The 13,049-nt window shown below is 41.6% G+C and overlaps 1 protein-coding gene across 2 annotated transcripts in view; it reads right to left on the reverse strand.

The window, feature by feature from the left end:
- RPTOR (regulatory associated protein of MTOR complex 1) overlaps positions 1-13,049 on the reverse strand; it is a 302,464-nt gene that overhangs the window by 161,637 nt on the left and 127,778 nt on the right. For both annotated transcript variants that reach the window (XM_081899559.1, XM_081899558.1), the window contains exon 7: positions 1,480-1,539. In XM_081899559.1, the coding sequence (XP_081755685.1) occupies positions 1,480-1,539 (60 nt within the window). The remainder of the gene's footprint in view (positions 1-1,479; positions 1,540-13,049) is intronic.

The following is a 13,049-nucleotide window of genomic DNA, read 5'->3' on the forward strand; positions in this document are numbered from 1 at the left end:
ATGCACACAACAACAATAAATATTCAATTTTCTTAAACCTCTTCTATGAGCGTTGTTTAAGCCTCCAACAAATAGTAGCTTCACTTTTTTTTTTAAAAAAAGATCAATGTTGTATTGAGCTATACTTTACAGTAGTAACATAAAACGACAAATACGTTAAAGTTGCAAACAAGCTAGTGTATGTAATTTTGAATCTCTGTGCATTTGATAAGTCCAACTGAACAATGCTAACCCTGGCTGAGGAGCCATGGGCTCTAAAGAAGGAAGTGCCAATGTATACCAAGCCTTATGACCATCTTATGCTGGTCAGGGTGGAAGGTTATGGGTAGTTTTGCTATGCCAAATCCAAGCTGATGCCGCAGAGGAACCTTAGAGCTTCTTGTGGGATTTATTTGCTTTTGGATGCAGCAGATACAAACCTGGAAGGATGGCTAGTCACTCACCACATTCACCAAAGAGAGGCACCATCCTTAAAAATACTCAGGACACAATAAAGTGATGTTGCCAATTAAACAATCCTCCTGCTACCATAGCACTAGGAAACTTTCCTACCAATAGGATTAATGGGTTGCATCCAATTGGTGCCCCTCTGCTGACAAAAAGCTCTTGGATCTAGACAGAGCCTTAGCACAACAGGGGCAGAGGCAAATTTCAGAGGTTCTCCCTCCCCTTCCACAGGCTCCTCCAGGCAACCGCCAATCTCCTCCAGAAGTCCGTGAGACCCTTTGCAGCAGCATGAGAGGTGGTGTTGGGGTTGTTGGGAGCTGTGAATCACTGAAGATTGCCTTGGTCCCTGTTCCGCTGACAAAAGGCCGTCCAAAGAGCTGTCCAATATGAAACCATAGCGCATGTCCAAAACAACTGTGCCATCCCCGAGGGCAAATACAGATAAAAGAAGACCACGCCCCTCAGTCACATTTTCTTTTTGCAATAATAAAGAGAACTGAAAAGAGGGTTAGAGCAACTGTGGTGTCAGGGTTTCTTGGCAAAGCATATCAATTCTGCCCATGCATAATTCTGCCCACCCTCCAAAAAGAACACTGGCAATGACTGCAGAGGTGGGTAGAGACCACCCCTGTAGCTGTGCTGTGATTCCTACCCCTTCTTGAAGGCCAAAACACACAGATCATCACCACCATATGTTGACTACAAAATGTAGCCTTACAACAGGGAAACACAATTGTAGTGTGTATCAGGCTTATCTCTTCCTCTTTATTTTACTTAGTCTCAGGATACCTAGCTCTGCTTTGGCTCATGTCCCTGCCCCTTTCAGAAAATAAATAAGCCGGTGTCTGACCTTTGGGGACTGCCCTTTGGCTACAAAAACAGCCTTTGTATTTGTGAGGTTGCTTTGACGAAACAGCCATATGGGATGGAAGGACACACTCCAAGAAACTTGAGAATCTACAGTTAAATAAATTGGAAAAAGTAAAGTTGGGCAAATAAGAAGTTTTTAAAGGTCTCCGAAATCGTGCTTACTTCTCTATTAAATCCAGCGTGACTCCCGGTACCAGTCTCACACTCTTCTGCATGCAAAACCTGCAGATGAAAAAAGAGAGAGTATATAAGTAAATCACGCTAATTAAACCTATAATGACAGGCTACCCAAAAGGTTCCATGGCAGTAATTGAGTTCCTCATTATTAGAAAGCTTTCGTAAAATAAAAACAAACAAACAAAAAGTTTGCTACAGCATAGCAGGAAGGAGCATTTGCTCCACTTGTGATTCTGCAGTGGTTTCCATCATTAGTGTCAAGCCTATGCACTTCAACTAACATAGTGACAAGTTTGGAAGAGGGAGGGACAGCAAGAGGAGGAAAAAGTTTCGGTCATTTGCCACAACTTCTAGGGAGCATGGAATAAGCACTGAATAAATACTGAACTAATAGAGTAATGTGGTTTGGTAGCTGGAGTTCCCCAGAGAACAGATGCTGAAAGAAGAAGAACTGGGGAATGAGTCAAGAAAGCAATGCCTTGCTAAAAACACCTCCATTCATAGAAGAGTTTGCTGGGAAGGGACCAATAGAGCATTTATTGTAATTATTCCCTCCAATTTCAACAGTTTAACCTATTCAGTCCAGACAACAGTGCACCACGCTGGGAGTGAACAGATGCTTCCAAATGACTCAAGCAAAAAACACGTAAGATATGGCCTCTAGCCAAAGATTTGGCAAGTTGTTTCAAATCAATATGAACTTCGTCTCTCTCTCCTCTGATGCCCTCACTACTCTAGGGCACTTCTTCCAGCCAGTACAAAAAATGTCTGGGTTCAAGCCCAAATGGAAACAGCAACTGTTACCAAGAGGACCTCATACAATGGTGAGAAAGATGAATTCTGAACCTTCTCAGGGGTGACCCTGAGACTATTCATATAGTCTCACTTCATATTCTCCAGGATTAAAGCCTGAAAACAAATTTCAGGGTTTAGCAGAAGCAGAAAGCAAGCTCTGGTTCCAGCTCTCCATTGCTCTACCCCTCCCCCCATTCTCCCAGCTTCCTTTTGCCTGCTGCCAACCCAACCTTCATCTTCTACCTTTCCAAGACCCATGTTTTCTTTTATTTCCTTTTGTTTGCCATACCCCTCCATCTCCATAGAATCAAAACTGTTCTGTTAGAGACCCTTCTATCTGCTCAGACCTTTTGTGTGTGTTTGATGTTAGGGCAGCTTAGCCAAATACTGCCAGCGGCTTCACCACCTTTGCCAAATACCTAATTGCATTACAATATACATATTGATTTCTCACTTCACTGTAAATGCAGCAATCAGAGCATTACTTCTGCTCTTTAGTGTTTATTTTACACTAGTCATGCACTAACTGCTTTACAAGACATAAAGCCAATGCCATTCCTGTGTAGAAGACAAAAAAATTGTTAAGTGGCAGCCTCTCTGTGTCATCAGAGGTATGAGTTTCTGTACATTATAAAAGTGTGTATCTACTTTGCATTAATGCAGAATATATTGTCCCTGCTTTGACTATATATCACCTGCTCTGACCGTATATTCCATACCCTTCCAATTTTCCTTCTCATCTGGCTGACCTTGAAATGCTATAAAGCATTTTTGTGAGTGCAGTGATGACCAGTATACATGATAGGACCTTTTAATTTTCTTATCCACGTGCATCTTTCACATATCATTTTGTTTCTTAGAAACTCAGATATATAAGCTGATCTTCAAATGGCACCTTAAACCTAAGTTGCAGTCACCACAATGGAATTTCTAGGCACCACTTCCTAACCAGTGGCTGTTATTATTATTATTAGTAGTAGTAGTAGTAGTAGTAGTAGTATTTTAAACAACAAATCTCAAATCTCAAAATAAATAAAAATCCAAAGTAAAACAAATTCAAGCTTCAAGGAAAAATATTTCAGATTCTTCTCTAAGTGACATTTTGCTTTCCCCAGTCACCAGCCTGGCATCCAGAGATCTCTGCGTGGTCATAGTTGGACCCGTGCCAGACACAAAATGTGCCTTGCACCTGGCTAATTTTGAACACTGCTTATGTCTTTAGCTATATTTATACACATTTCTTGAAAAAAAAAATTATGTTTTGTTTTTGACAGCCAAAACTGGGAGAGGAAAGAGATAGGATGCAGACAAATGAGTAGTGAGGCTAGGAAGAACCAAGGCTGGCTGCTACAAGAAGTCACATCCATTTAGGGAAGGGAACATAGCTTAGTGGAATAACATCTGCTTTGCATGCAGAAGGTCTCATATCCAATATCCAGGTAGGGCTGGGGGGAATCCTGGTGTGGTGCTGCCAGTGAGTGTAAACAGTACTGAGCCAAATGGACTAATGGTCTGACTCAGTATAAGATAGCTTCCTGTGTCCACACCTATAGTTTTCCTTGATTGGTTTCTGATTCCACAGTACCAGCATCCATCTATTCCATGCTTTCCTCTAACACCATCCATTAAATTTCTGCCTTCAACCTACCACTCTCTACATTGAAGATTACCAAGCAAAAGAATGCAGGTAACCTTTGGCCAGGATCACAAATGATGCATGTTCAATGTCCTGAAATTTAGCTGCAACGTTGACAAGGATATACTAATTGATATGCCACTATTTTGTTGTTTAGTCGTTTAGTCGTGTCCGACTCTTCGTGACCCCATGGACCAGAGCACCCCAGGCACTCCGGTCTTCCACTGCCTCCCGCAGTTTGGTCAGACTCATGTTTGTAGCTTCGAGAACACTGTCCAACCATTTCGTCTTCTGTCGTCCCCTTCTCCTTGTGCCCTCCATCTTTTCCAACATCAGGGTCTTTTCTAGAGAGTCTTCTCTTCTCATGAGGTAGCCAAAGTATTGGAGCTTCAGCTTCAGGATCTGTCCTTCCAATGAGCACTCAGGGCTAATTTCCTTAAGAATGGATGTGTTTGATCTTCTTGCAATCCATGGGACTCTCAAGAGTCTCCTCCAGCACCATAATTCAAAAGCATCAATTCTTCAACAGCATCAATTCCACTATAGGCACTGGCAAATGTTAAAGACCAGCTACTTGATGGTCAATGACTCAAAGGGAACATAGTATTTCCATGGAAATCTTCAGCCACCTATGACCTTAACTCACTCAGCTTATCTTTTGAAATCTGATGGAATGGCCTTAAAAAGGGTACAACAGTTTCTGGCTGCTGTAGTTCCATTCTCTTTTATTAGGGCCCTTGCAGCCTCTTCCAAGCTATACCTCCTAGGCCTCAGGATTGAACGGCAGCCACCTGCCTCAATCCAGACAGTCCTTGTCATGAGCTACCAAAACTTATACCTCGATTCAGTAGGCTTTTGATTAGGACTTGCTGGTTCAGCTGTGGCAGGCCTCCCATGTACCTAATGGAGTGGGAAAAGTGACAATGTGTCAAGTGCATCATTTGGTCTTTCTCTTTCTTTCTTTCTTTCTTTCTTTCTTTTGTTCTTTCTTTCAAAATATGGTGCACATCTGGGGTCAATGATATTTTCACACAAACTCTGTACTTTAAAATGGTGTCATTTTGTTCTGCCCCTCTAGGGCACTGAACAAAAGCGTATGAGCAGGATGTAAATAAAGCTGACTTCAGAAATTTCAAGGGGGCTTTCAGCTTCTTGAAGGAAACATAATAATGAATCAGGTCACTCTGCTTTTGATTAGTAAGGAAAACACCCTTTCTGGGGCATAGTCAGTTCACCATGATATTCAGCGTAATGGCACAAACTCAGCAAGCACTCGCAGCTTTCATGTTCAGAGGGCTGCAACTGCCACAGGTCTGCTATCATACTTCAGAATAGATTAGTGAAGGAAATGCTCTTAGTGCTCTCCTTTAATGAGCCCCTGCTGTCTCCAGGCTAAATCTCCACATGGCAAACTAGTTTATACCTGCCACTCTGTTAGGGACACCCTGCATTTTCTCTCAAGAACAACAAAGACAAAACACTTTTCTTGTGTTCCTTCTTCATCCATAGCTACTTCTGAAATAACCAGCTATGAAATAAAACAATGATGTGCTAGCATGACAGGAAGAGATGAAAAAAAAAGGTCTAAGTGTTGTATAAATATCGCGGTAAACATGGGTGACTTGGAAGGCACACAGAGATAGCACTCAGAAAGGCCTCAGGATAAAAACCTATATTGGCAATGTTTTTGTTTTCAAACTTCTTAAACAGTACACCAAATGAAACGTAGAACTTGCCTTTCAGAACACTTATCTAGAGTACTTTAAAATGCAGACACTCAGCAAAAATTAAATTCCAAATGCTTCTTTTTACTAGTCATCAGTAAGTGCCTATAGGGAAATAGGGCTGGTTAAAAGAAGAAGAAAATAGTAAAAGTCAAAGTACTGAAGAAGAGAAGAAGAGAGGAAGAGAGAGAGAGAGAGAGAGAGAGAGAGAGAGAGAGAGAGAGAGAGAGAGAGAGAGAGACAGAGAGAGAGAGAGACAGAGAGCAGGGTCAGGAGTAAAATATATAGATAGGGTTGAAATCAGAACCTCTTGGTTCAAATCTTTACTAAACTATGAAGTTCACTATTTGTTTTTGGGGAAGATGAAGTACACTTTTCTCCACAATGCAAAACCAGGATATGAATGGTTGGCATACACCAGATGACAGCTACTTTGTTCCTCCCACCACAGAATTCAGCATTTAAGCATAGTTTCCTGTTATATGTGTGCCTGGAAACTATGGTTAACAGCTTCAAAATAAGTCAGGATAGTAAGTCAACTTCAAACCATGGTTTGACATCCTGCTTTATTTTTAAGTCATTGGTCATAGGGTGTTAGGGGAGGGGTAGTACCTCTGGTGGGGGACACATGGTACTCCTGCGGTAGCTTGTCCACCTTTGGTCTCCATTCTGCACTCAGCGGTCACCTGTGGCTCCAAGAAGCCATCAACACACAAGAGCAGCCATACCCCAAGAAGTGGCTCCAACTGACTGGCTAAACCAAGTGAGGGTAGCTGATGGGTCTCAAGCCCTCAGTGAGTTAGGGATTTCCTTGCATGCAAAGACAAGTTCCGGTGGATTGAGCGGATGAAAACAATAGGGGGTCCAATGGTCAAGAAGGCATGTGTTGTAGAGGGAAATGTGGAGCAGATGGAACTCATCAGCCTGGGGAGGCAGTCACCTAGGAGAAGGAAAAGTCTGACCCTAAACCAGGCTTCCTCAACCTCGGCCCTCCAGATGTTTTTGGCCTACAACTCCCATGATCCCTAGCTAGCAGGACCAGTGGTTAGGGATGATAGGAATTGTAGTCTCAAAACATCTGGAGGGCCGATGTTGAGGGAGCCTGCCCTAAACCTCTGCTTGCCTTGCGGCTATACCCATTCACGAGAAAGGTTTCGGGAGTAAACCTGAGGACATCTTTGGGAGAAGAAAGGGCTAAGAAGTAAACCCTACACAAATCTGGAGTGGTGTCCCTAAGATGGAGCCTTGAACGCCTCCTTTCAGCAACTCCTGCAACCAACCTGCTGCCAAATGTATTTCTCTGCTTTCATTTCAACCAAGGCAGAGGTGGGGGTGTCTTGCTGTCTGGTCAGCCCAGGACTTCCATACACAATGCCCAGGCGTGTGTCCCGGAGAGGTCACTTTGGTGCTGTTAATGAAGTGAAAACACTGCAGGAGACAGCAGTTGCGAGTTACCAGTATCTGCAGCCACAGCGGGCGCTGTGATTCTCCAATGGCTCGATTTCACCCCCAGAGGTGCACTCCATTGTCTCTCAACAACAATCACAGCTCTGGGTTGACATGCAATGGGAAACTATGGTGCTGAATAATAACAACAACAACAACAACAACAACAACAACAACAACAACAACAACAATAATAATAATAATAATAATAATAATTTATTATTTATACCCCGCCCATCTGGCTGGGCTTCCCCAGCCACTCTGGGCAGCTTCCAAAAAATATTAAAATACTGTAATACATCAAACATTAAAAGCTTCCCTAAACAGGGCTGCTTTCAGATGTCTTCTAAAAGTCTGGTAGTTGTTCTGTTTGACATCTGGTGGGAGGGCTTTCCACAGGGAGGGCGCCACTACCGAGAAGGCCCTCTGTTTAACCATTCATGCAAAAGGAAGAGCAAAGGGGCTTCAAATGAGCTCTGTGTACCTGTACATAGTTTCATGCATACCCTTGCTTACTAAACCAGGATTTTAGGTTTAGTATTATGTATGAATGTGGTTTCTGTCTATCAGCCAATTTTATTTCACAGTTTTGCTGTGATGATAAATACAAGAAAAGCTATGAGAGGCAAATCACTTTGTATCAAAGCAAGGAAACTTACCTATGGTTTTTGTTCCCACCCACCTGCTACCATAACCACTGCTCTTTTCCACCCCATAGTTCAGGTGGCCTACTGTGGTTTACAGCTAGTCATTCCAGTTAGTAACATGAATAATGGAACATATTTGATTTGAACTAATGTTTTGGTTTTTTTACCTTTACAAGTACTCTGACCACAGTACAGTTTTGCAGAATTCTGCAGTTTTTATATGTCTAGAGGCTGATCCAGTTAAGTAATCCGCCTTTACATCTGATCCCAACAAGTTCTTTTTGATGACCAGAAACCTATACTTAATTTCTGCATGATTTTTTTTAAAAAAACAATTTTTTGCACCATATATTTGCAAAAGGCAGACAAAACAAGCTACCAATTTTCACTGCACCACCAAAGAAGAAAAGACAAAATATAACGGCAGCATAAGCTCCCTTTCCCTTTTAATCAGAAGTGACAACTTACGCAGATTTGACGCCCTTTAAAAATACAGGGCTATGGAATCATGCTGAGAGAAGCAGTGCTTAGGAGTTAAACAGCCCGCTCAAGTACATTTTATACTGCTGTACCATGCAAAATGTCTTCACATGTATCATTTCCAAAACCAGTCATTAAAGAGGTCTGAAGCTGATGTTATTGCAGAGCTTTGAATCTCAACTTGCCTAGTGGCACAAAGCCAAGCCCCGACTCTCCTTCCATAATGCCAGTAAAAGGAGAAATCAGCTAATCCTGGGTTCTTGCAGAGCTGCAAAGAATTTTAAACAGGACTAGAAAACTCAGCACAAACCTATCATTGCTGGTAGGCCTTTCATAATCAAAAAGCATCAGCAGGACAGAGGGGGAAGAAGTATCTTTTCTCTTGCACATATATACATGGATCTTGTTTGTCTTAATCCCAATAAAATTTCCCTCTTAACAAAACAGCAACTGAAAACTAAGATAACACAGAGCTTATAATAATCTTCATGTTCTCCTGACTGTCAAATTCAGCCCAAATGGGAAAAGTTCTACACATACAGCATTGCACACAAATAAAAAATCCGGTAGATATGCTTAAACGTGGCTGGATTATGTCCTATATTACCAGTCCAAAATCCTGAAAACATTGAATTGAGCTGAAACTCAGCTCAAATTCAACTTGTGAGCCTGGCTAGCAGAAGCCAGTGCAAGGACTTCCTCTAACTTACTCTCGTGTAAGTGTGCACAGGACTGCAACTTTAATCTATCAGAGTTGATCTAGAGTGGGGGCGGGAATGTTGAATGATAAAATGGCAAGACTTCACAAACTAAAACAAATTTTTCATTATGGAACTACAACTATATGTTACTTCGGTGTGGAAGAATCAGAGGAGTTCCTTTAAATTTCACCCAACAGAGGGGCAAGAAAGAACAATCAACAGTATAAGGTCCCGAGGATGATGAACTGTCCCCAGATATCCTGTTCATATTGATTTCAGGCAAGCTGACATGAGGAAGGCGCAAGGGCCATGGAGAGGTGAACTAAAGTGGCAGAGAAGGTGACACGGGGCAGAAAAAAGAGAGAAAAAGGAAAAGGAAGTGGAGATGGAGACAAAATGCAATACTAGTAGGTGAAAGGAGGTACAAGAGGGTGAGGGAGGGAAGGGAAAGACAGAAATATTTGGGAACATAATAGAAAAGGAAAGGAAAATGTGATGGTTTGAGCTGTGTCTCCGTAACCCTTTCCCTCAACTCATGCTAATACCTGCAGGGCTAAGAATGGGACTGTTACCAAGTCAGATAACCTGGGGGTGGATTTATGCACTAGGACTCATTTTAAGGCTTAGTTCAGTTGGGGAGCTTCAGTTCCTTTGCTCCAACAGTCTGAGAGCTTCCATAAAATGTGTGCTGCGGGCTGTTCTCCGGAGGTGTAAAAAGCAGAGAAACACCTTTGTTGTTCAGTTTGCTCTACTGTTTCATGAAAGGTTCTATCTCCTCATCAAGCATGCATACTTTGTCACAAAAATCAATACTAAAGAAAATTTGGCTCAATTCTACTAAAAAACAAAACAAAAACAAAACCCCAAACCCATGTCCTTTCACTTCCATCCTGCCCCCCTCCCTGGCCAATATTAATCATTGCTCTTGGATATTCACAAACTACTTTTTTCAAGGCAATTGCTTTAGATAAAATCTGCCTTTGAAAATTTGCCATCTCCTGTTTAGGAAGGGGAATATCAAGTTTTCACTCATTTTCCCTTGGTAGTTCCTTCTTCAAAAGTTGATAAACATATCTCGTTTTGAAATATTCTCTAAAAAAGTAACAAAACTATGCTTTTCTCTTATCATATGCACGCCATTGCTCTTTCTTCATAGAAGTTTGATAAAAGTTTATAGGAGTAAGTTGAATTTCTTATAATGTTAAAGAAGTTCCTATTCTCATGCTATGAAGCAGGAACTAATAAACCCAGGGGGCGAACAAATCATACAGAGACATTTACTGGCACTTAGCAATTAAGTATGAGGCGGGAGTTATTTTGGACTTTCCCAAATTAGATGCTAGCAATTTTACACAATCCTGAAAAGGGAAGACATCCTACAGGTGTCTCTCAGGCTGTCATTTTAAAGTTCTCATAAAACAATCAGGGGGTGGACTTGTGAGTAAGTATAATGGGGAAAAAACATAATTCTGCTTTTTGCTGCAGTGCTGACTATACAAGGTGAAGCTCCAACAGTTTGCTGAAGTTGGGTCCCAAGGGTTGTAGCCTGCACTGCAGCTTATTAGGGGAAACAGCATTCCTTTCAGCGGGGTTTTTTTCTAGTTTTGCAGCATTTTTACAGGGTGAAACTGAACAGCACTTTATTCAGAATGCCGAAAATCATAGCAACTGGAAACATTGCAAAATTTATCGTTGGTTATTCACATGACTTCTTTTATATTACTTCTTAAAGATATCGATTCGCAATCTTGTTACACTCTCATCATTAAGTTGTGCTGAAAAGCAGTTTATAGTCAAACATGGACTTTCTCTTGAAGGCACACTAGTATACAGCAATTTCCACTAGTCTAAAAAACAGTAGCCCACCTCCTAAATTTGGTAGACAACTAAAAACATACCCAGTTGCCTTCCTTGGGCAATTCAAATCTTGTGGTTGCTACCTAAGGCCTGTAAATAGCCATTCACCTTTGATAAATAAGAATTAATTCTAGGTGACTGGAAAGACACCTAAAAAGGGGGGATGGGGGGGAGAGGGAGAGGGAGTGTCACTTGTGACCTAAAAGGAAACAGAGATATTAGTCTGAACAAGTAACAAATAAGATTTTATAGAGAGCTATATAAATATATATGGAAAACCTCTTAGGAGCAAGGGGTTGATGCGTCCACCCCATCTTCACCTAGAAATGATGTTAGACCCACATGGTGCAGGTCAGGTGTCTGGGTTGTGTAAAAGAGGAACCATGGTTACTAACATAGCGGCATCATCTTTCTACCACAACTGGAGATACTTGTTCCCCTCCCACTTGCAAATTTTCAGCCCTTTTTCCACCTGCGTCTACTAGCTGCTTCTTCTGTGAAAAGGGTGGGGGATGGACTCTGCTGATCCGTCAACTGGAGAAACAGTTGACTCCAATTTACGCAGAATAAGCTGAGCTATTTCCTGGTGCATTGGGGAACCATCTTCCAATCCAAGGAATACTATGGGAAGGGGGTGATTCGCTCATTGCCAAACACAGCTTCTGTAGCCCCCTTCAGCTTCACAAGAAATAACAAACAGCAGAAAAGTCTTTTCTCAGAAAGAGAACACTGTGTGAACCCACATCTCTCAAGATCCAAGCCCAGCCCTCCAATCAATGAATCACACTTGTTTGTGGATCGTATTATGTAGTTCGCTGGAATTTCAAGCTCTTTGAGCACAGCATGTTCCGCTTATATGGAAAATGGAGACACACACAGCTTGGTGGAAGCAGTATTTTGATTGATTCTTTCCACTTAATAAGAGGGGAATTTCAAAACTTAACATTCACTGCTTGGTATGCAGGATATTCCTCTATTACCCATTACAACTGCAGTATCTTAGTGACCTACTTTTAGTAGAGATGGAGTTTATGCTGTGAGAATTTAACATCAAATGCTTTGAAATGTCTACTGAAACGTCTGCAGTCCACGTTATTAATGTGCATGCCATCCAGGCATGTGATAAGCAATGATCTTTATATACTAATCTCAGAGTGATGCAAAATGTAAATGGACCTCCAGCCTTACAGCAAGCTGTACCTGCAGAGAATGACTCTGTTGCAAAGCACTGAATATTAAGAGCCTGTAGCATAACATGGAAGAGAATGCTTTTCTCTACCAGAATCAGTTCATTTGGGTGTTACTCGGTCCCTGCATGTCTTTCAACACCAGAAAACAATAGCCCAATTTCAAAATAAAAGCTAGGCTTCCATACAAAGACGAACACATTAATCTGGGAGACGCACTATGACCCCTCTACCCATCCTAAAAATGTCCAGTTTGTACATTTATTTTTACTGTTCTCTGAACACCTGATTTCTTTGCAGTTCAATGATACCAAGGACAGAAAAGTACTTTTCCAGAGACACTTTCTATGCCTCTGGTTGTGAGCTACGAAGCCTAGATTGGAGCGTGGGCAGCTTGCCTCAATAGCTGTTAAACTCCCTTACACAAATAATAATCTTTTATAGCATTTTCAAGTTTGGAAGAGCAAGAACTGGCAAGGGAACTGCACTTTCTACCTTCTGGTTCCTTTGAGATGTACGAGGTTTATTAATTATTTATTAATAAATAACATAAAATAAAAATAAGCATTCAGTCTGCTATCATCACTACAAGGGAATTTCACTTTTCTGCCAACAGCTTCATCCTCCTCTCTCCAATCAATCCAGGCCTTAATTACTGAATAGAACAGATCCACCGTCACCACCCCAAACTTAGAAATTCCAAGAAAAGTTACATTTCATTATGTCATATACCAAGTACATTCAATACAAATGATGACTGATTACTTCAAACAAAGGAGGACTGTTTGTTTGACATTGATCCATTCCTTGATGCTTCTTGTAGTGACTGCTGAGACAGGCTGGCACTAAACGTTTAGGGTTGTGGGGAGCAAGACCCAGATGATGATGCCGATGATGATGATGATTTATATCCCACCCATCTGGCTGGGTTTCCCCAGCCACTCTGTGCGGCTTCCAACAAAATATTAAAAATACAATAAACAAGGCTGCCTTCAGATGTCTTCTAAAAGTCAGATAGTTGTTTATTTCCTTGACATCTGATGGGAGGGCATTCCACAGGGCAGGCACCACTACTGAGAAGG

This window comes from Podarcis melisellensis (genome assembly GCF_964234715.1).
Source record: "Podarcis melisellensis genome assembly, chromosome: 2".
NCBI classification, from domain to species: Eukaryota; Metazoa; Chordata; class Lepidosauria; order Squamata; family Lacertidae; genus Podarcis; species Podarcis melisellensis.